Raw genomic sequence first — 22,347 nt, 5'->3', positions numbered from 1 at the left:
GTCAATTAGGGCTTCTACTTTTTCTTCATCTGAGTGTGCAATTCCAAGTTTGGTCTTCATAGGGGGGAAGGGATTGTCATTTGGTACAAAAGAGATTTTAGAAATTTCCACATGGAGTTATCTTCTGGGTTGATTTCCGTAAGTTTAGATTCCCATTCGGAATTCCTGTGTTTCTGGAGGGCTTCCCAAAGCTGTCTGTTCAAGTTGTTTAAGGTTATTTTGTCCTGCGGAGCTCTAGTGTTGTGATATCGCTTTCTGGCTTTGTTTTCAGCCCTAATCAGGTCCATTATCTCTTCCGGAATCCGACTGGATGCGCAGAAGACAGTGGTTTGTGTGACTGATTTGTCTAGTTAGGCTGCTTACAGCTAAGTCTATGTCTTCTTTTTTGTGAATGACAGGAGGTGGGCCGATGTGGTCTGGGAGAACCTTAGAGAGCTTATCCTTTAGAGAGAGCTATAAAAGAATGTTGAGGAGAGAACTGATCCTGGGTACCTAGCTTGAGTTGGATGGGATTATGATCTGAAGTAAGCTCTTCTAATGTCTCCAGCTGATATTGATATCTGATGTTCCTGAGGATAACTATGTCTAATACATCAGAACTTCCTGATGGGCTGTAGTGGGTGGGCTCAGTAAGTCCAGCTACTATTGATGAGTTGAGGGACATGTAGTTAAATAAAGTACAGCCTTTGGAGTTGATTGATGAACTGAACCAAGCTGTATGTTTGGAGTTGAGGTCTCCTGCTATAATTATGGAATCCGTGGCCAGAAGACAGCCGAGGATTGAGTATAAATCTGATGTCAATGGTGGAATACTGGGAGGATTGTACGCTGAATACATTTTAAGTTTACCTGCGTTGTTTGCATGCACCTCCACACCTGTCACTTCAAGGTTTAAGGGTTGGTTAATACATTGTGCCTTAAATAATTTTTAATAAAAATGGCTGTGCCGCCACCACTAGAGTTAAGTCTGTCTGTCCTATATAGAATATAACCTCTTAGTCTTGGGTTGTTTGATGGTCTGAGATGGGATTCACTGATCAAGATTATGTCCGGATCTGTTTGTGAATTCTTGCAGCTCAAGAATTTTATTTGTCAAGCCATTAGCATTCCATGCTATAATCATGAAGGAGTTTGGTTTGAATTTTTTAAACATTATAAAGAGCTGTCAATATGGATTGGGTTTCTAGATAAAATCTCTTTCTGGAAGATGGTGAGGTGCTTGCTTTGCTGAATTCATGCAGCATTGTGGCAAGTGAAGCGGTTAGAGCTGTTAACCTAAGGTTAGAGCAAACACGCTCCAAACTGTGTTAGTTTGGAGCGTGTTTGCTCCTGAAATGAAGGAATCTGAGTTCGTGCCACATCTGCATATGTTTTGGACATGGATGAAGGCCGAGTGCCTTCCTGTGCTGCTGAATGCGAGATATTTCGATCAGGAGGGCGACCTGCTTGGTTGCTTATGGTGTCATTGCGCGGGGAAGCAATTCACTCTCGCTGACCCACGATTTTTTGGGTGGAAAAGGCACCCCTTGTAATTAGCGGAATGTGGTCCTCTACAGTTAGCACAACAGGTAAATGTGGATCTTGGCTTGGTGCAGGTGTTGGTCTGGTGTCCCTCCCCACATTTCAGACATCTGTAGGCAGCTCTGCACAGCTTTTGAGCATGCCTGAATTTTTGGCATCTGTGACATTGCCCTGCCAATGCCTTCTTCCTTAGAGGCTCGGTTGTAATTTTGAGCATGCAAATATCTGTCACTTCATATATCCTTTTCTGTGTGCTGCTGATTTCGACCAACACCAGCAGCATTGGCCTTTTATCAGATCTAAGCATCCTGCTGACTTTGATTGGGATCAGTCCTTGACTGATGAGGTCAGCAGTAATCTCATCAGTTGTGATGCCCTCAGCAACCTCTCTAAGTAACATTTTAAGATTTTTCTCGCTTGCTAGTGCAAAGGTATGGAAGGGCAATTTGGAGTTGTCCAGCATTTTCGTCATCTTATGATAATCTGAAACAGTAGTAGGATGGATCTTTACACCCTCATCAGTATTTCTTGCCCTGGAGAAGTTGATGTTTTGTTCTCCTAGGGACCGTGAGACTGAGGTCCACTTCTCTTTATCTTGGAAGATAACTGGAGGGACTTTTTCTTTTCTATCTTGGGTAACTTGGGTATCATGTGCTGCTACATCCTCTTCCATATCATCTTCAGATGTTCTACGTCTTTTATTTGATCTGTCAGGGCATCTTTGGAAGTGGAACAGGTGTAAAGTCCTCTTCAGTGTCCACATCATCTTCTTCAGTGTCATTAACATGAGTGAAGAGATTCAGACAGCCAGGATATTCTGTCTCAAATTTCTTTAAGGTGAATTTAAGAACGTCAAGTGTCAGATCTTTGTTTAAATTTTGAATGGCATCCTTAATGTCTTTTACGTTCTCCATCATTGCATACCGTATACTGTCAAAGAACACTCCGGTGTCCCTAGATAATCCTATAGACTTTGGAGGGTCCACTGACAAATCCCGTAGACACACCAGGTAAACAATATATGTTAGTTTATGATGCCCTAATAACAGGGAAAATGAGTGTCAAGAGCTCACATGGCCACAGAGCGAAAACCTACCTCTCTAAAGTACCATTAATTCACCACTGGTCCTCTTTGCGGGTGGGGCCTACACGGCCATCAGACCTCGTGCATATTTCATGCAGAGGGGGAGACAGTAGGTTTCGAACTGTGTCAGCGGCAGTGCAATGAGAGATTCCTGAAAAACCTTATATAAAATTCAATTAGGCACAGTCTAAAATAATAAGTCCAATCATGTCAAAAGTCCAATCAAACTCATTTGTGATACTAAGGAGTTAGACAACAATGTTACTGGCTTGCTGGGTGAAGCATAAAATGCTTTTTATTTTCCCCTTTATCTGTGTCGAGAAGCTTGATGGGGGGAGGTTGTGAGTCTTATGCTCGCACTTTGTGAACTATGGAGTTAGCTCTGTTCTGCTGAAAGCAGGATTGCCTTAGGTCTTTTATGTTTGTGACAGTCATGTTCACTATAACTGGAAGCTTGTCTGATTAGTGAGTTGGGATGAGAATGTGCCTTGCTGAAGAACTTTTCCACATGGTCATGAAGGAGAGAACGGATGTCAGGGGTTCCAGTTTCTCTGGATCTGCGTGTTTTTGACGAACCATGGGGCATCCAAGATCATCCGCAGGCATTTGTTTTGTATCCTCTGTAGTTTCCGGATGTTAGATTTGGATGTGTGACTCCATGCCGGGGATGCATATGTGATTACTGGTCGTATTACCATCTGATATAATAACAGCTTGTTGCGTTTATCCAATTTGCTGTTGCGATTGATCAGGGGATAGAGCTGGGCTATGGTTCTGGATGTCTTTGTGCCTATGAGCTTGATATGGCTGTTGAAATTTAGCTTTTTGTCTAGCTGTACTCCAAGGTATTTGGTTTCTGTCTGCCATGGTATCTTTTTACCGAGGAGATGAATATCATCTTGGATGAAGGCTTTGCGTCTGGTGAATAGTATAGCTGAGCTTTTGACGGGGTTTACTTGTATCCTCCAGTTGGAGAACCATTTCTCTAGATTTGTGATGGTATCCTGGAGACGACTGATCGCCAGGTGTGGGCGGAGAGATCTTGTCATTATGGCTGTGTCGTCAGTATATAGGGCTGTGATGGTAGTCCTCAGGTTCTGAGGAATGTCAGCCATGTAGATTGTGAAAAGTAAAGGAGCCAATAGAGATCCCTGTGGTACTCCTGCCAGGATTTGGCGCCTAGTTGAGATGGTGCCATTTATTTTTATCTGCATGGATCTGTCAGTGAGGTATGATTTTATTAGACGGGTAAGGTTTATTGGAATGTTGGCCTGAATGAGTTTGTAGAGTAATACTTGATGCCATACCTTATCAAAGGCCTTGGCAATATCCAGAAAAACTGCAGCTGTGTGAAGGTTCCAGTTGTATCCTTGAGTGATATGCTCCACTAGTCGGTGTATTTGTTGCACTGTGCTGTGCATACAGCGGAAGCCAAATTGTTCGTTTGGAATTATTCCTAATTGGTCTGATTTTTCTTGTAGTCTTGAAAGGATAATTTTTTCAGCAATCTTTCCTAGGTTGGAAAGCAGGCTTATTGGACGGTAGCTTTGCAGGAGTTGTGGATTGTTTCCTGGCTTTTTTATTGGTATGATGTCGGCTGTTTTCCATGCAGTGGGGAAGTGTTGTATCCTCAGTGTTGCATTGGTTATGTTAACCAGGTGTATAATAGCCTTTCTAGGAAGTAATTTGATGATTCTGTTAGTAATTCCATCTGGACCTGGAGCTTTTTTGTTGTTTAGATGTTTTTATGATGTTGGTTATTTCAACTGGAGTAGTGGGGGTGATGCTGGCTGGTTTGTCTTCGGACTGTCTTAAGGTATGCTTGACCTGCTGGTGGACTTTATACATGTGGGTGATGTTTATATTGTCATATGATGGGCTGCACTGTTTTTCTAGGTTTTCTGCTATTGCTTCTGCTTTTTCTTTATCAGTGTGCACCATTCCATGAGCAGTTTGCATGGGCGGTAGGGGGTCGTGTTTGGTGTGCAGAATCTTCAGAAATTTCCATATTGAGTGATCATCTGGGTTGAGTGATGATAGTTTATTGTCCCAATCCTGATTCCTGTGGATTTGAAGTGTTTATCTGACTTGGTTGTTCAACTTGTTCAGTATTTTCTTGTCCTGTGGGGCTCTTGTGTTGTGGTATCTTTTCCTGGCTTTGTTTTTTGTTCTGATGAGGTCCATGATGTTTTCTGGGAGCCGACTGGTTGGGTGGTTGGTTGTGGTTTTGGTGACTGCTTCTAGTGCTTTTTTTTAATTTGGCTTGTTAGATTGCTTACTGCTTCATCTATTTCTTCTTTTTTGTGTATGACGGGTACAGGACCAATGTATTCTGGTAGGATTTTAGCTAGCCTATCCCATGATATGAAGGTGTGCTGGTGGGCCAGTTGGTCTTGCGTGCCAAGTTTGATCAGGATTGGGTTGTGGTCAGATGAGAGTTCACTGATCGTCTCTAGTTTGTATTGATAACTGATGTTTCTAAGGGTAGCTATGTCGAGTACATCTGATCTGCCATGAGGGCTGTAATGGGTGTGCTCAGTGGGTCCTGCTACCACAACTGAGTTAAGTGTTGAATAGTTGTGTAGTATGCGTCCACTTCCGTAGTATGCTGAACCATACTCTGTGTTTGGCATTCAAGTCTCCTGCTATGATGGTGGGGTCTGTGGTGCCAAGGACTGCATCCAGGTCAGTTGTCAGTAGAGGGTTGCTTGGTGAGTTGTAGGCAGCAAATATCTTGAGACTTCTAGCATTGTTTGTGTGGACTTGTATTCCTGTGGTCTCCAGATTTGTAGTCTGTGTGTTGGATATGGCATTGTGGTGGAGGTACGGTTTGATGTAAATGGCAGTGCCTCCCCCTCTGGTGCTGAGTCTATCCGTACGGTATATTGTGTATCATCTCACTTTTGGGTTGTTGGCAGGTCTTAGGTGGGTCTCGTTGATCAGCATTATGTCCGGGTTGTGTCTTTGTGCGAATTCCTGTAGTTCTAGTGTCTTGTTGGTGAGGCCATTGGCATTCCAGGCTGCAATTAGAAGCGAGTTGGGTTTTATCTTTGTTTTATTCATAATTCAGTGCTGTGAGTATGGAATGGGTTCCTTGCAGGAATCTCTTTGTGGAGGATGGAGTCGAGTTTGTTCTGCTGAATTCCTGCAGCATAGTGGCTAGCGAGGCAGTCAGTATTGCTGTAATATTGGAGCCTATTTGATTGCTTTTTATTGTGTCCTTTGGGCAGGTTGCTTCTGCATAGGTCTTGGTGGAAGGTTGAGCCCTTTCCTGACTTTTATGGATAGGGTTTTGTTGGTTTGATGACTGTGCAGCAGAGATGCTTTGAGTGGTCCTGATTGGGGGAGGTTGGACAGGTCTTATAGTTCCGTGATTTCTGGGGTGGTGGTTGCATCCTTTGTAGTTTGCTGGGTGGGGATCTCCACAGTTGGCAGGTGTGGTTCTTGGTTTTGTGCATGTAATGGTTTGATGTTTCTCGCCACACTTCAGGCATCTGAACTCAGCTTTACACAGTCTTTGGGCATGGCCAAACTTTTGGCAACGATGGCATTGCCCTGCTGATGTCCTTTTCCTGAGTGGTTCTGTTGTTATCTTAAGTCCACAGACCGCAGTTATGTCATAAATTCGTCTTTGTGTGTTTTGGATCTCGACCAATACTAATGGCATCGGTTGTTTATCGGATCTGTACATCCAGCTGACATTGATTGGTGTTAGGCCCTGCAGGGTAAGGTCTGCCACGATCTCCTCAGAGGTAATGCCTTCGGTGACACCTCGCAGTACAACCTTTAGATTTCTTTCGCTGCTTAGTGCGAAGGTGTGGTACTGCAGTTTGTTGTTGTCCATCATTTTTGTTATCCCTCTGTAGTCTGTGACTGTTGTTAGTTGAATTTTTACTCCTTCGTCGGTGTTTCTGGCCCAGGAGTATCCAATTTGATGTTCTCTCAGGTTTCTTGCAACTGTGGTCCATTTTTCCTTTTCACGGAGAATTACCAGGGGGACCTTTTCCCTTTTTTCCGGCAATGTTTGTGAGGGTGTTTCGTTTTCCATATGATTATCCTCGATTCTTCGTCTTTTATTTGTTTGTTCTTCTGTGAAGACTGTCTGACTGTGGCTCTCGGGTAGGGAGATGGTCGTGTCATTGATCTCTTCTACTTCGTCCTCTATATCTTCGGATTCTTCTGGTTGTGTGTACAGGCTTAGGAAACCCGGCCATTCCGTATCAAATTTTTTAAGCAATAATTTAAACAGTTTTAGTGCTTGCTCTTTGTTTAGATGCTCTAGAAGATCAGTAATATTATCCATGTCTGTTTTATTCATTGTTATATCTAGTAGGTGGTGATTGGGGAATTGCTTATGATCGCAATTAGAAATCCCGCAGGTCTTGAGACCTGCCAGCAGAAATTTTGTAGCGGATATTGCAGATTAAAAGGATTGCCAGCAATATCGAGCGATTAGCTAAATGCGCAAAGCAATAGCATATGAAATTTCAGAAAATGAAGAACGCTTACCTCTATAAATATCATTCAAAACTATCGCACTGATCAAAACGCGTCACTAATACACGAGCCGCCATTTGCATTCAATTCTCTAAATCATGATACCAAGGATTGAAGTAATGCCAAAGTCATACTTTCATATACGAGTAGTCGAAAGGTGTCACACCTTATTATTAAAATACTCTAGATTAGAGATAGCTGTTGGAGGTTTTTCAACTTGGTTATACTATAAATTAAAGATACCAAGAAATTATATACTTGGGTTAATCCATTATCCAAGTGTAAGCAAACAAAGTTTTCACCTGAAATAATCAGGACTGGGACAACTCATATATAGAAGCTAATGACTTCACATCACTTGCCTTAGTATCCCATAATGCAAAGTACATATCCTACTCCCACTGACGAGACCTCAATAAAGGTTGAAACTGGTCTGGGTAGTGACCCTTCCTATAATTCATAGCATTATACATAACTGTAAGGATAAGTGCTTTGCATTATGGGATACTAAGGCAAGTGATGTGAAGTCATTAGCTTCTACATACGAGTTGTCCCAGTCCTGATTATATTTCAGGCCCAAACTTTGTTTGCTTACACTTGTATCAAGGATTAAACCAAGTATATAATTTCTTAATATCTTTAATTTATAGTATAACCAAAGGAAAAACTCCCAACAACTATCTTGTGTTCTGCTAGTTTGGTGTTTTGGCTAATTTCTCTCTTATGCCAAATGAATTAATTCAGTTGGCTACCCACCATATCAGTTTTGCTTACCCTGTGGTCTACTTCCAGATTTAGCCTGCCATTTTCACTAAAAACTATGCCTAAATAGCTGAAATATTTTACTTGTTCTATAGGATCTCCATTCAGAATGCAGCTGAAGTCTTCTGTGCTCCTGCCTATTTTCATAGTTTGTCTTTTTATTGCTGATTATCATGCAATATTTGTTACAGTTGTTATTCAATTAATTAGAGAATCCTGAAGACTTGTACTAGATGTGTTTAGGAATACAACATCATCTGCATAAAGCAAAGAGCTAAGTTTGACATATCCAATTCTAATATTAGGTCTAATGCTACTTTCTTTCATAATGTGATCCATATGGTTAGTCGATTGGTAGAGCCTCTGCTACTAATGGCTCATGCAAAAACTTAAGCAAGTTTAAGTGCAGTTTGTAGTTGGAAGGGAACCAATCGTTTGATGCTGTTGGCACACTCTCCCTCGATGAGTCTTTGGACTCCCTGGAGGTGTCACATAATAATAATATAGATGATGAATAAGAGTGGAGATAATGTGCATCCTGCACCCTTCGATTGGAATAGGTCTAAGTTCGATTCTCATCGCGATGGGAGGAATCTTTATGTGGACTTTTTCAATCGAAGGTGAGTTAGCCAATCTCATACGGAGGTAGCAGGGTTTTTTCTCCCAGAAACTCTGGTTTTTCATCCCGCATACAGACAAATCGGCCCTTCAGAACACACTCAATTTACAGACAAAAAATACTAGTTGTAGTGGTGGGCAGTAGATGGCATTGGTGGAGATGATTGGTAGAGGTTCGGTATAGTGGTGGAGACAGTTGTATAGTAGGTGCCCTCCGAGATGAGTCTTCGGACTCCTTGGAGGTGTCACGAATAATAATAATAATAATAATTTTACATTAGACCATCTTTCTGTATTTCCTTCAATTCAATTCTTAAGTTGCTGACTAACAACTTAAATATAGGACTACGTTGCTCTGTATAATGTTCCATTCATCTCATATAACTGAAGTATTATGAAAATCTTTTTTCTGGACACCTTGTCATCACTGTAAAACTTTTATACCTCCATATTTAAGTATTTCTGGTTGAATATCATCTACTCCAGCTGCCTTTCCACATTTCAAGTTTTTGACAGATTTTCTACCTCAACTATTGATATGTACTCCTCTTTGCAGTGCTCTTGAAAATTTTCTTACATGATTCTCTCAATGGTTGGTTTGTTTAACGGTCTTTCAAAGTAATTACTCCAGACATTTAGGATATCCTCATCTTTAGTTTGCATGTCACTTTTATCATCTTTGATTCCTTTTACAGTACTCTTTTCTCCATTTCTAAGCTTTTTTAGTAGCCTCCAGAACATTTTGCCACTTTCATGATATTTATTTTCGTATTCTTACCAAAGTCTTCCCATGACTCTTGTTTAGCTATTTTTACACATAGCTTGACTCTCTTACATTTTTTTCTGTATTCTTTTAGGATGTCTAATAATTTATTTGCTAGAAACTTTTGGTATGCTTTCTTCTTTTTCAGGAATGCTTCTTTAACTTCTTGTGTCCATCATGGTGTCTTATTTTTCTATCTTTGCAGACAATTTCACCACATATCTCCCTAGCTGAATCAATCAATGTCTTCTTCAGATTTTGCTAGTGAGACTTGAAGGTTTGCTTCTTGTTTTCAATTTGTTTCATTTTTCTTCAATAATGCTTGCACAGTCGAGTCTACAATTTACCTGTAAAAGCTGCTGAACTTTAATTCTTTTTAAAACTTTCTTACTGTTACAAAACTCTCTTGCTGTTCTTTTCAATGTGATATCCTGCTTAGTACTAAGTAATGGTCATTTCCAATTTCAAATCCTCTGTACAATTCTATGTATCCTGAACTAGCATGTTGATGTCACTATCAACAGTGATGTAGCTAATGAGGCTTTTCCTATTTCTTGTGTCTTTTCCCTCCATGTGAACTTGTGCACATCTTTATATTGAAACATTGTGTTAGTAATGACTAGTCTGTGCCTTGAGCAGAAGTCCAGTAAATACTTGCCATTATTATTAGCTTTGTCATTTTCTCCAAATTTTCCCAAAATGTTCCTATATGCCTGTGGGATTTATTTCCTACTCTGCTGTTCAAATCCCCCAACAAGGACAACCTTTTCCATATTCTTTATGTCAGCTGCTTGTTCTAATGACTCAAACAATTCCTCAACCTCTTCTTTAGAAGTTTGTATGGGACGATAAACACAAATAAGTTTCATTGTCCATCTCCCTATTTTGAAGTTTTCCCACATAACTAAATGAAGCTGCCTTCCGATCAAGAAGTTTATTTTCATGTTTCATATTGAATGCTATCACTACTCCTTCCTTTCCTTGATCATTATTGCCTGAAATTAACATCTTAAACTTATTTAGGAAGATCTCACCGTTTTTGCATTTGTTGTCTCAGTAATGCCAATTATGTCCACATGGTACTTTTTGCAATTCTTCTGCAAGTTCAATTTTCTTTTCGTTAATACTCCTTATATTGATGGTTCCTATCTTCAGTTCTTCTGATGTCAGGTTTATTCTTTTTCTAGATGTTAAGTTGGAGCTTGTTCCAATAGCTGACTTTACTGTTTGTTCTGGTTCCTTGATGAAAACAGAAACAGTAGGGGGGGGGGGCTTGTTTAACTGGGCAATGCCCCAGCTGGTATGAAATCTCAACATGTTGTACCATCATATGCATTTATAGTTTAAGCCAATAGAGAGTAAAATTTGGTTGGCTAAGTACCAAATTGCCAGCCCATCCTCATTTGTTCAGTACCCAGTAGATACCTACTAAGGAGTGCACCACATGGAGGTGAGGATTGGACATTAGATCAGAAGCCCAAGTTGGTTTTCCACATTCCTGAAACGTGATGTGGAGGTCGCCCAATGAGTTGGGAGAAGTAAACGGGTTATAATCCACATCAAGTTTTGGTTTTTTAACCATTCCTGTTTTCAACCACTGATCCATAACTGACATGCTTAAAAATCACTGACAATAATAACTGAAACTACATTAAACATTAAGTAAAAAAACTACTTGAAAAGAATCACAATTAAAGACAGTAACTTACTTATACTCAGTCAATAACTGAACTGATCAAACAGTCTGGCTATGGATGTATTTATATTTTTGAAGAAGTTCTAGAAATGTTGCAAATGGAAGTCAGTGGAAGGTTTGTTATCACGAAGGTCATTTCTTAGTAACACGCAATTGTTCTAGAAAGGAGGATGGGTGACAAAAGTGACTCATGAACTGTGCATAATGATTGGTAGAAGAGTGGTTTGGGGGAGGGGTTCATAGCCACACCCTCACAATCATCATCATTCGCTAATGTGAGCTAGTTTTGAAGTGTTTCCATTAGCAGTGATTCAAACTTAACATTTATTGTTCCATAACTAACATTTTGCATTTTGTTTACTTTACTTGTTTTTCTGCCATTGCCGATTATTTTTCATGTACCCTTGAATGGCCTAGCATGTACCCTCTGGGGTATGCGTACCACCAGTTGGGAACCGATGATCTATATCAGTGTTTCCCAACCTTTTTGATGTCGCGGACCCCCTGTAGCGAATGTTAATTCACCGTGGCCACCATAAAACCCAAAATGGAATTTTTTTATATTTTACATATCATAAAGATGAAGTAATAAATTACAATTTTACAACATTAAATGTGTAATTTATGACAATGCAATACTATTATAAATGGAGATATTCGGAAGAATATGAACATATCAATTAGGTGTGAACAACAGGTGTGAGCAACAACATGATAAGATAAAGTTTAATGAAAATAAACTATCCCGTGGACCCCCTTTGAATTACTCGCGGATCCCCTGGGGGTAAGCAGACCACAGGTTGGGAAACACTGATCTATATGATGCAATACTTATTTTACTAGAATTAAAAATTATAATAAATTACACTTTTTTGTTTTGGATTTGTAAATTTATGAATGATCTCAAATCTCAAGATGTTTCTCCTGGGACTCGAGACAAGAAAGATTAGAAACTTTCACAGGAATTTCATCCTGGGAATTCCCAGAACAGAAACCCTACTTACAGTACTATATATGCATCTCCTTTATCCAGTGTTATTATATTTTGTTATAATACATAAGGAGAATGAAAAAAACCTGACTTCCCCATAAACCCATGCTGATCATCATAGAAAATATTACTATTATTGATCTAGTTCTAAATTCTAGTCCTCACTAACTTCTTTAATACCTTACCAAACATTCCAGACACAGACTGGCCTATAATTGGCAGTCTCAGTCTTATTCACCCACCCTTTGTGAAATGGAGAATTTTTTTTTACTTTCCACTCCATTGGTGTTTGCCCTGTTGCAAGACTCGTGTTAAATAGGTGTGCCAAGAGTGCCATTAATTCCTTAAAGCATTCCTTCAAGACATGAGGTGATGTCAAGTCTTACTTCCTTATTAGCATCACGTTTACTTGATTCCTTACATACCTCCTTGTTCACTCATTATCAGTTCCTCCTCCACCACACCCTCTAGCTGTTCTTGATGTCATATTCAAGAGGGTGAAATACCCTGATATACTGCACACTAAATACTTCAACTATATCGTCAACTATAACATTATCCACCCACAGTCGTTCTTTCTTCTATTTGCTCCATATCAAAAGAATTCAGTAGTATTCTTCTTGGCTTGATTAGCTAATTTCTGCCTATTTTGCAATTTTGTTGTATTTAATAACAGTTACCTTTTGGCCTGTTCTCTGTACTCTTCATGCAACTGATTATTACCACATTCATTTTGTATTGCCTCCACAGTGCTGTCTTCAAGATTTCATGCTTAATCCCTTCATTTATCCATTTTACTCCTACCTAATTTAGCCTCTTCAACTTCGAAATACATTCAGACACTGTTACTGTTAAACAACTCTTGATCAATGCCCAAGCAGTATTTCCCAGTTGTCTCCTAACCTTTTTCATAATCACTAGCCTTGTAGTTGGACACATATATCCCGTTATGATAAATTTAGTTTAATCCTTTATCCCAGTGAAAGCAAACAAAGTTTGCACCTGAAAATATCTTCAGGACTGAATATAGTGTTGTAAGTAGTACTGGTGTTGTACTACTTACCTGGGTAAGTAGTACAACACCAGGCAACTCATAGCAAAGGTGAAGCAAGCTACCAACACTCCTATCCCAGTATCTCCCATAATGCAAAACACATCTCCTTGTGGATATGTATACTGTTATGCATTAAGGAATTGGCCACTACCCAGATTCGTTTTGACCTTTATTGAGGTCTCTTCAGTGGGAGCCAGGCCCAGAGTTGGAGATACCAGGCAGAAGCAGTAGCAAGGTCATCTTTACCTATAGGAGTTGCCAAAAGGTTTGCCACCTTTTTTTTTTTTTTTTTTTATTAAATTACTCTGGATTTAGAGAAAGATGTTGAAAGTTTATTTTTCACTAGGTTAGACTATGATAAATTTAGTTTAATCCTTTATCCCAGTGAGAGCAAATATGGGAGATACTGGGATAGGAGTGTTGGTGGCTTGCTCCACCTTTGCTACAAGTTGCCTGGTGTTGTACTACTTACCCAGGTAAGATAGTATAACACTATATTCAGTCCTGAAGATATTTTCAGGTGCAAACTTTGTTTGCTCTCACTGGGATAAAGGATTAAACTAAATTTATCATAGTCTAGCCTAGTGAAAAATAAACTTTCAACATATATCCCTTCTTCACAGAAGTTCTCATGATTGGCTACACCCTAGGTGTTCACCTCATGATCACTCTAGCCAACTGGAGGTAAAATTAGACACTCCATTCATGATCACATTTTCTGCTTATATGATCAGATCTAAGACTTAATCTCTTTCACCCTCCACTACATATTGCCTAAGTAGTTGCTCCTTAAGAACTCGAGAAATTCATTTTCCTTCTGTGTTGCTATCCCCTTATTTCAATCAATACTGTCATAACTAAAAATAACAATCACCTTTCTCTTGTTCAATAAGTCAACTGGCCTATACAGTTCTTTGTCTCTGCCCTCCACATTCCATAGCCTACATCAACACTCAACTAAATATGTCATCATCCTATCAACCTCCACTTCACATATTTCTGAATTTAAATAATATGACTAGGCCAACATGGTCACAAATGATAAAAGTACTTCAGGTCTCTAGCATCCCAACTCAGGAATCTGGGCACATTGTTTTGGATAAAATACCTTACAATAAGAGATCTTGTGCCACCACTAATATTGCTAGCATCAAACCCTTATTTTAAACCAAAACCAGCAGATAATTACTCATATGTTCTCCAGCACCACACACAAAAAAAGAACAGGATTGTAACTTTAATGTTTTTTTTCACCACCAGAGGTCACACTAATAAGGATAAGATAAATTGGCTAAACTCTTGTCCTTATTAGTGTGTCATGTTTAAGTCATTTCCCTGCAGATGACCTTAACATGAAGGTTGATATTTCAACATGCTCGAGTTATTACTCTAGAATGGCAGTAGTCGCCATGATTTAGCCATAATGAATAGCTACTTGGCAAGTTTGTAAGTGGGACTGTCTATATATAGTAGGAAGTATTAGATTTGGAAACAATGACAATTTTCATAAATTTATGGGGGTTTGACAAATAAAAAATTTAAATAAGCTTTAAATAGTTTAAAAAGCATTTCATTAAAAAATCAGTTCATAATGATAAGTTTGATATTTTTTGTTTAGTAAATTATTATGTGACCCCCTCCAGGGAGTCCAAAGACTCATCGAGGGAGGGCACCTATTCTACAACTTTCCATCTCCACCACTCAATCAATGAACTGCAACTACCTTCATCATCTACACCAATGCCATCTACTGCTGACCACCACCACTAGTATTTTCACAGACAATCACAAATATCCATGCCCACAGTGGGATTCGAACCTGCAGCCTTTTGGATGGAGAGTGGATATGCTAACTACTTGCGAACTAGGCCGTGTGCTACTAATTTATAATTTGAATAATTCAGATATGTTTGGGAGGGAAATAAAATGACATTCTTTTAAAATTATACAGATTTACAGTACATGTGGGCCATTTTTTATGGAAAGAAAAATTTCCAAACAGATGAAAATGCAATGGTTTCTCTCTCTTCTCCTTCCTTTGGCTGATTCCTGCTAGCACTCAAACCTTTAGTCTGACTATGCCATTTGACACAATGGTCTAGATACATTAATTTCTTTTCAATGGATTTAAATAGCTAACACACCTTAAAATAACCTTTGCAACTGAAAAATCAAATAACTGTCTGCTTTTTCATATGTTAATCACACGTGTCAAATGGTTTTTACCTTGGTTCTATATACATTAAAGATGCCAAGAAATTATATACTTGGTTTTAATTCTTTACTCAAGGAAGCAAAACATATTCACGTCTGAGCTACTGATACTTCAACCTTGGTATTTCTCCTGGGTCTGGCTCCCACCAATTTTATTTATTTATTTCGTATGATGATACAACATCCATGAGTTCCTTTTACATGGAGGTAAAATCTCATCTCAATCCCCCTCTATTTTTATCCAGGCATGCAGCCAATATAAATGAAGAAGCAGGCCTATGGCTGGGAGGGACTGTTTCTTAAGTATTCCTGACTGTAATCTGTGTGTGTGTGTTCAAGGGGCCAGTTTGCCTGTTCTTCTGGGGAATGAAAAACCCAAGTTTCTGGGTGGGGGAAAAAAACCCTACCTCCGTATGAGACCGGCTAACTCACCTTTCATTGAAAGAGGTGACTAGATTTAAATAAATTATAATACTGGAATTCTTCTTTTTCAACCTTTTGGTTCTGTCCACTGCTGGATGAAGGTCTCCCCCATGATTTTCCAGACCACTCGGTTTTCTGCCTCTCCCATCCATCTCACTCCTGCAGTTTGTTCCAGTTCATCCCTCCACCGTCTTCTTGGTCTTCCTCTTTGTCTTGCTTCATCCATTGGTCTCCACTCTGTTGTTTTTCTAGTCCATCTCCTGTCACTGCATCTGGCAATATGGCCAACCCATCTCCACTTAGCCTGTTTAATGTATTTTACAATATCCATGATGTCTGTGTGAGATCTTATCCAGGTATTTGTCTTCCTATCTCTTAATGTTATGCTTAGCATACTTCTCTCCATGTGATGTGTTGTTCTCAGCTTTTTGTTTAGGACTTCTGTCAAAGTCCATGTTTCTCCTCTGTATGTTTAGGACAGGAAGTATGCACTGGTCGAAAGCTTTCCTTTTTAGACTCATAGGGATGTCACTTCTGACTATGTCTCTCATTTTCCCATAAGCCATCCATTCAAGGCGAATTCTTCGTTCAATCTCTTTTCTTTGGCAATCCTCAAAGGATAACAATTGGCCCAAATATACATATGAAGTAACTTGTTCTATTTCATGCTTTTCAACTTTGACAGATCTATGGTTCTCTATTTATTTTTAATCCAATTACTCTGGAGGCTTCATTTAGCTGATTTAGCTTTTCTTCTAGATCTTCAATATTATCTGCTATTAGGACATCATCATCTGCAAATTTCAGGTGATGCAGCCTTTCTCCATTCATGTTTATTCCTTTTGTTTCCCAATCAAGGCTTCTGAAGACTTCTTCTAATGCAACTGTAAATAGTTTGGGAGATATAGTATTACCTTGCCGGATGCCTTTTTTTTTTTTTTGTACTGGAAACTTTTCATTGTTTTTATATAATTTAATTACAGAAGTTGCATTATTGTAAATATGTTTTAGAGTTTCAATATATGGTTTCTCAGTTCCCTGGGTTTCAAGTGCTTTTAGTGTTGCAGATGTTTTAACTGAATCAAATGCTTTTTCTTAGTCTATATAGGCCAGACATAAGGGTTTATTGTATTCAATTGATTTTGCAATGACATGTCTTAATGTGTCAATATGGTCCAAAGTATTGTAATTCTTTCTAAATCCAGCTAGTCCACAGGATTGCATTCCCTCTAGTTTAGATTTTATTCAATTATTTATAATTTTTGTGAAGACCTTATATATGGTGGGGAGTAGGTTTATAGGTCTGTAGGTTTTAATTTTTTCCTTATTGCCGTTTTAAAAAATTAATATTAGAAGTGAATTGTTCCAATTTTTTGGAATTTTTCTCTGTTTTAGGCATTTATTAAAGAGTTTAGTCAGCTGTTTGATAACAGGGCTTCCTCCCAGTTTTAAGAAGTCTACCATAATTTCATCTTCTCCTGGGGCCTTTCTATTCTTCATTTCCTGTAGTGCCATTTCCACTCCACCTAGTAAGATCTCAGGGGCATCATGTTCTTCCTCACCCGAGTATCTATAGATGATTCTTGGATGTCTCGGTCTTTGTCTTCATAGAGTTCGGTATAAAATTCCTGAATTCTTTTGATTACTGCATCTCTATTTTTTTTTTTTTTTTTTATAAGTTCACCATTTTTTCCTCTTCTTCTCTTCATCAGATCTAAGATTTCCTATCTTAGTTTTTCCTCTCTTTGGTGCCTTTTTACACCTCCTATTTCTAGTGCACAATTCAAGATAGATTTTGTTAAGATTTCATTAGCATCATCAATGGTAGTAGCTGTGTTTAACTTTTTTAGTTCATTTTTGAGTGATTCTCTATAACAGCTTTTATTGTGGTAGAGGTTTTGTAGATTCACTAAATTGGACTTTTTTTCTTATGAGCTTATTTCGTTCCCATTTTTTGTTGATCCATACTTTGTCCTTACTAGTCTGTGGTCACTTCCTATATGAAATCTATTAAGCACTTCAGTATTATTTATTATATATCTTCTGTTGGAGAGGATGAAGTCTATTTCATTGTAAGTTTATCCATTTGGGCTTCTCCAAGTCCATTTTCGGTTGATTTTCTTCTTAAAAATGGTGTTCATAATAAAGAGATTATTTTCTTCTGCGAATTCAATAAGTCTTTCTCCTCTTTCACTCCTCTGTCCAAATCCAAATTTACTGCTTCCAATCTTGGCATTCGAGTCACCCATTATAATTATGTAAAATTCTTAATGTGGATTCTAATGTTTCATAAAAATCTTCTATCTCTTCATCTGAATGGCCCATAGTTGGGGTGTATATCTGTATAATTTTCAGTTGGTATCTTTTATGAAGAGACTTAGTTCAGCTATTCTTGATGTTATTTCATTAACAAACAGGACATTGTCCTTGATTGTTTTATTTATTAGGAATCCTACACCACCAGTTGAGTTTCTGTCACATTCACAGTGGCAGAGTAGATGTCCATCTTTTAATCACATGAGAGTTTCTTCTTTTCCTTCTTATCTCTGAAAAGCCCACAACGTCCCATTTTATATGGTCCAATTCCTTCATCAGTTCTTCCAATCTATCATCATCCTGTAGAGATCTGCAGTTATATGTTTCTACTAATATCCTTCTATCATTGTGTACTGTAGGTGGACTCATTGTAGCTAGTCAAATTAACTCGTAAAATACCGGAATTAACTCATGTAAAATATTATTTATTAGTATAACTTTTGCCTGAATATCAAAAGGCATCTTCAAATTTACTCACTTCTTCAACTAGAAGAACTGCTACTTATATAAAAAATACTTTGGATTTCAAAAATAAAACTTTGGATCTTCGTTTGAATGCTTTGGATATTATTAGTTTAGATATTGTTCATTATTTAGTAATGTTCCTTTATCTGACAGCACTGAATTACTGCAACAAGAATTTCCTTCAAACATTGTCAAAATATATGATTTTTGTAATACATTCTGGTTTTTTTGCTTTAAAAACAAGTTAAATCAAAGGAACAGCAATGGGCAATCCTATTTCTCCTGCTATTGCTGACTTCTTTATGGAGCACTTTGAAGAACATTTCACCTAGACCTACTCATTGGTTCAGATATGCAGATGACGTTTTTGTTATCTGGAATGGCTCTTCTTAAGAATTACAACAGTTTCTTTCTAAATGAATGCACTTTATCCAAGGATCCAATTCACCCTAGAAGAAGTAGTAAATAAGCAGTTAGCTTTTTTAGATCTTTTAATTCTTCGCCAACCAGATGGTAACCCACATTTCTCAGTTTTTAGGAAGAAGACTCATACAAGCCATTATATCCATGCTGAATCTCATCATCATCCCAGTCTAAAGGCTGGAACTATTAAAACACTGATTGATTAGGCCCACATCTTATGTTCTTCAGATGAGCTATTACAGAAAGAATTTCAACATATTATTTCCACTTTTTTATCTAATGGTTATAAGAATTCTTTCATCAAAAGAGCTTTGAGCAGCATTGGCATCTCTGCCTCTTCAAATACAAAAGAAATAACTCATATTCCTATCCTTTATGTGCAAGCCATTGGTGAACGCATAGCAAAAGTTTTAAAACCACAAAATATTTTTGTTGCCTTTTGCCCCATCAGAAAAATCTCCACCTCTCTCGCTTCTCCAAAGGACAAGCTCCTACATCTCAATTATCCAGGTGTCTACCAGATTCCTTACTCTTGTGGGTTATCTTATTTTGGACAAAACAGGAAGATCTGCTTTTATTTGGCTAGAAGAACACAAGTCTTATATTCAATATCTTTAACCTGAACAGTCTGTACTTGCAGAGCATGCCATCAACACTAGACAAAGAATACCAAATCTCCCCTTCCCAACCACACAATATGAATGTATGATTATTCCTATCTTCTATCATATGAAATACAGCCATATAAATCAATATAACCTCAATACGAGAGTCAAGGCAAACTACAAACTAACAACCCTCCTCTGCTTACCAAAGAATAAATTCCATCCTTTATCACACATAAAAGCATATGAAGTACTCTTTGTTAATAACTACCTTGGAGAACACCAAAAATACATTTTCTATTATCATTAAGGCAAGTCAAGACTCTCAGATCACAGTTTGAACTCTTTCACAGAGGACTGGATGGAAGTAATTACAGGTGGAGCGACTAAAGCCAGTGTATTACTAAAGTCAGTTTAAAAAAAAATCATTATAAAAAGTTCCCTCCTAGATGGGATTTGACCTCAGATCTTTCCAGCTGAAGGGCATCATTGATACTGAATGAGCTACAAAAGCTCCTTGGAATCAGCAAAAATGAAACCCTCTGTAACCTCAATGGATAATTGTATTTAATTTATCTAAAATTTGGGAAGCAGGCTAAAATATTTCAAGGCAACTCCAATCCAACTTTTTTTTGGTGCAACATTGCCGGCAAAGGTTGGTCGATTGGTAGAGCCTCTGCTACTAATGGCTCAGTTAAGTAAGTTTGAGCACGGTTAGTAGTTGGAAGGGGTCCAATCGTTCAATGCTGTTGGCACACTCTCCCTCAATGAGTCTTTGGACTCCCTGGAGGTGTCAAATAATAATAATAACAATATTTGAGGGCAAGTCAGAACTTCGGCTCATTTGTCTCATTAAAATTTATTTCCAATGGTCAATGTTATTACCCTGTATTGTGACAAGAAGTTTGTGCTTCAAAGATGCTGATGTAAAATACCACTTTTTTTTTTCATAGTGTTGTTTAATATCAAACATAAGTTGAATAACTACCCACATCAAAGCCTATCTACATGATACAGATATGAAGACAGATTGATGGAACATTGGCTACAAAACCAATCAGAAAATAAGAGAAGTAATATGATAAGGTGGTAAAAGTTTTATTATTACGTTTTATAGTACAGGATAGAAGAAATTATTGAAATCGTTCCTTATAATGATAGAAAGGAAGAGGACAAGAGCTCAATTCCTGAAAACTGGGGATAAGAGTGCAGTCAGAAGGATGCACTGGCTAGGCATGCGTTATCTATGAACAAGTTAATAAGTAGAGGCATGATAACCATAGTTGCAATGCTAGCATACACCACTTAATGAAAAAGTTGCATTCTCAGGAAGCACTCTTATAATACTGTAATAAGATGAAGTTACAGGTACACGCTACGGATGTGTCAAGGCCACACGTAACCCAAAATACGCAGTGCGCTGAGGAAAAGGAACGGTGTGATTACGCAAAGCATGGAATAATAATGCAAATGATCTGAGAGTCGCTTAAAAATAATAAACGGTAAAATTCTTAAAGCAGAACGATACTGTATTAAGTGAGTTGGGAACCCAATATTTTTCATGCAAGTATGGCACGTTTTAACTGATCTTTGACTTTTTATATTTGTCTTAGCTAACAAATTATAAATAATGAAAATTATATTCCACAAAAACATACCCAGAAATTAAGCGAGGTAAAAGCGAATTATTTAACTGCCAGTTTTCTACAATGTTACACACATGCCTCCAACCAAACATCTTATAAAAATGAAAAAGAATGACTACAGGTACCACCCGCAAACGGTCTGATACTGCCAAATGAAGTAAACAATCTGTAGATTACACGTACGTATTTACTAAAAAATCCGGATGTACGAGTAGCAAGCAATGCACATCAACAAAGCAGGGAAGGAAAAGAAAAGAAAATAATTTCTCCTCTTAGAAACTACGGGATCGGGAAAAGTTTTTCATTGCATTTTTGACAAAAAAAAAAAAATGCGATGAAAATTAAACAGGTGATTAATTCTCAGGTAGTTCACAGTCGACGAGGGACGAGATCTAATACATGCACTGAAAGCTCTTAGGAGCTCGAACAAAACTGGAAGGGGAGGGGGCACGTTAAGCTGATATTGTCAGGTTTAGATCCATTGAAAGGTAGCTGCGGATTGAAATAAATATCATAGCTATACCACTGGCAATGCATGAATGGAAAGAAGCAATTTTTTTAAAAATTGCTTCTTTTCATTTAATAGCTTAACTTCAGTGGCGCACCCAGGGAGTGGGACAAGCCCCCCTCCTCCAAAGAAAAAGTTAAAAAACACTAGAAAATTTTCCAAAATACTTTTCCTAATTAAAATTCATTTTTTATTTATGTTGTGTCATGTCTTCTATTTCTATACTACTTATGAATTAGGGGTTACATAAGGTGAGAGAACCCTCTAGCAGTGTTTCTCAACCTATGGTCCGCAGACCACAGGCTTAAATTAACCAAATAAATCTATATATTTTAATTATCTAAACAAAACAAATTAAAATTGAATAAGTAAGTAAAAATTATTAAAATAAAATGAATACTTAAAAAAAAATAGCGGCAGAATATTCATTCCACGAACATCAGCAAAAAAAAAAAAAAAATCAGCTAACGCCTATGTTGTTATACGAACATTCTGCCACTATTTTAATTTGTAGCGGCAGAATGACGAGTAATAAAAGAGGGGTGAAGTGAAAAACAGTATGGTTTTATTGCTTCCACCTTCCCTTACTGTTTTGTCAGATTTGAAGTGAGCATGGGTTATCCACATGACCACATTTCAACCAATTGCTTGTTATTTATTGATTTTTATTGTTGAGGGTTTTCTCCTTCAACCAAGGCTCAATATATCTTCAGAAGTGCTAAGTAATACTTAGACAAAATGTGTTGTGAGTTAACTCCAGT

General features: G+C 38.0%; 1 protein-coding gene across 3 annotated transcripts in view; it reads right to left on the bottom strand.

The window, feature by feature from the left end:
• Positions 1-21,467, bottom strand: part of LOC150101749 (corrinoid adenosyltransferase MMAB-like) — a 134,352-nt gene extending 112,885 nt beyond the window's left edge. The window contains exon 1 of one of the 3 annotated variants that reach the window (XR_016549092.1): positions 21,091-21,463. Coding sequence is in view for 2 of the 3 variants with exons in the window: in XM_090401059.1 (XP_090257185.1) it covers positions 21,091-21,170 (80 nt within the window). In the remaining variant the exon portion in view is untranslated. Of the gene's footprint in view, positions 1-21,090 lie in introns of all 3 variants that reach the window. The other 2 variants (XM_090401059.1, XM_090401058.1) reach the window with 2 other exon arrangements.
• Between the last annotated feature and the right edge of the window lie 880 nt (positions 21,468-22,347).

The sequence above is a fragment of the Typopeltis vanoorti genome, chromosome 11, assembly GCF_054136105.1.
Source record: "Typopeltis vanoorti isolate ZY-2024b chromosome 11, IOZ_Tvanoo_1.0, whole genome shotgun sequence".
NCBI lineage: Eukaryota > Metazoa > Arthropoda > Arachnida > Uropygi > Thelyphonidae > Typopeltis > Typopeltis vanoorti.
This window is presented reverse-complemented; position numbering and strand designations above follow the sequence as displayed.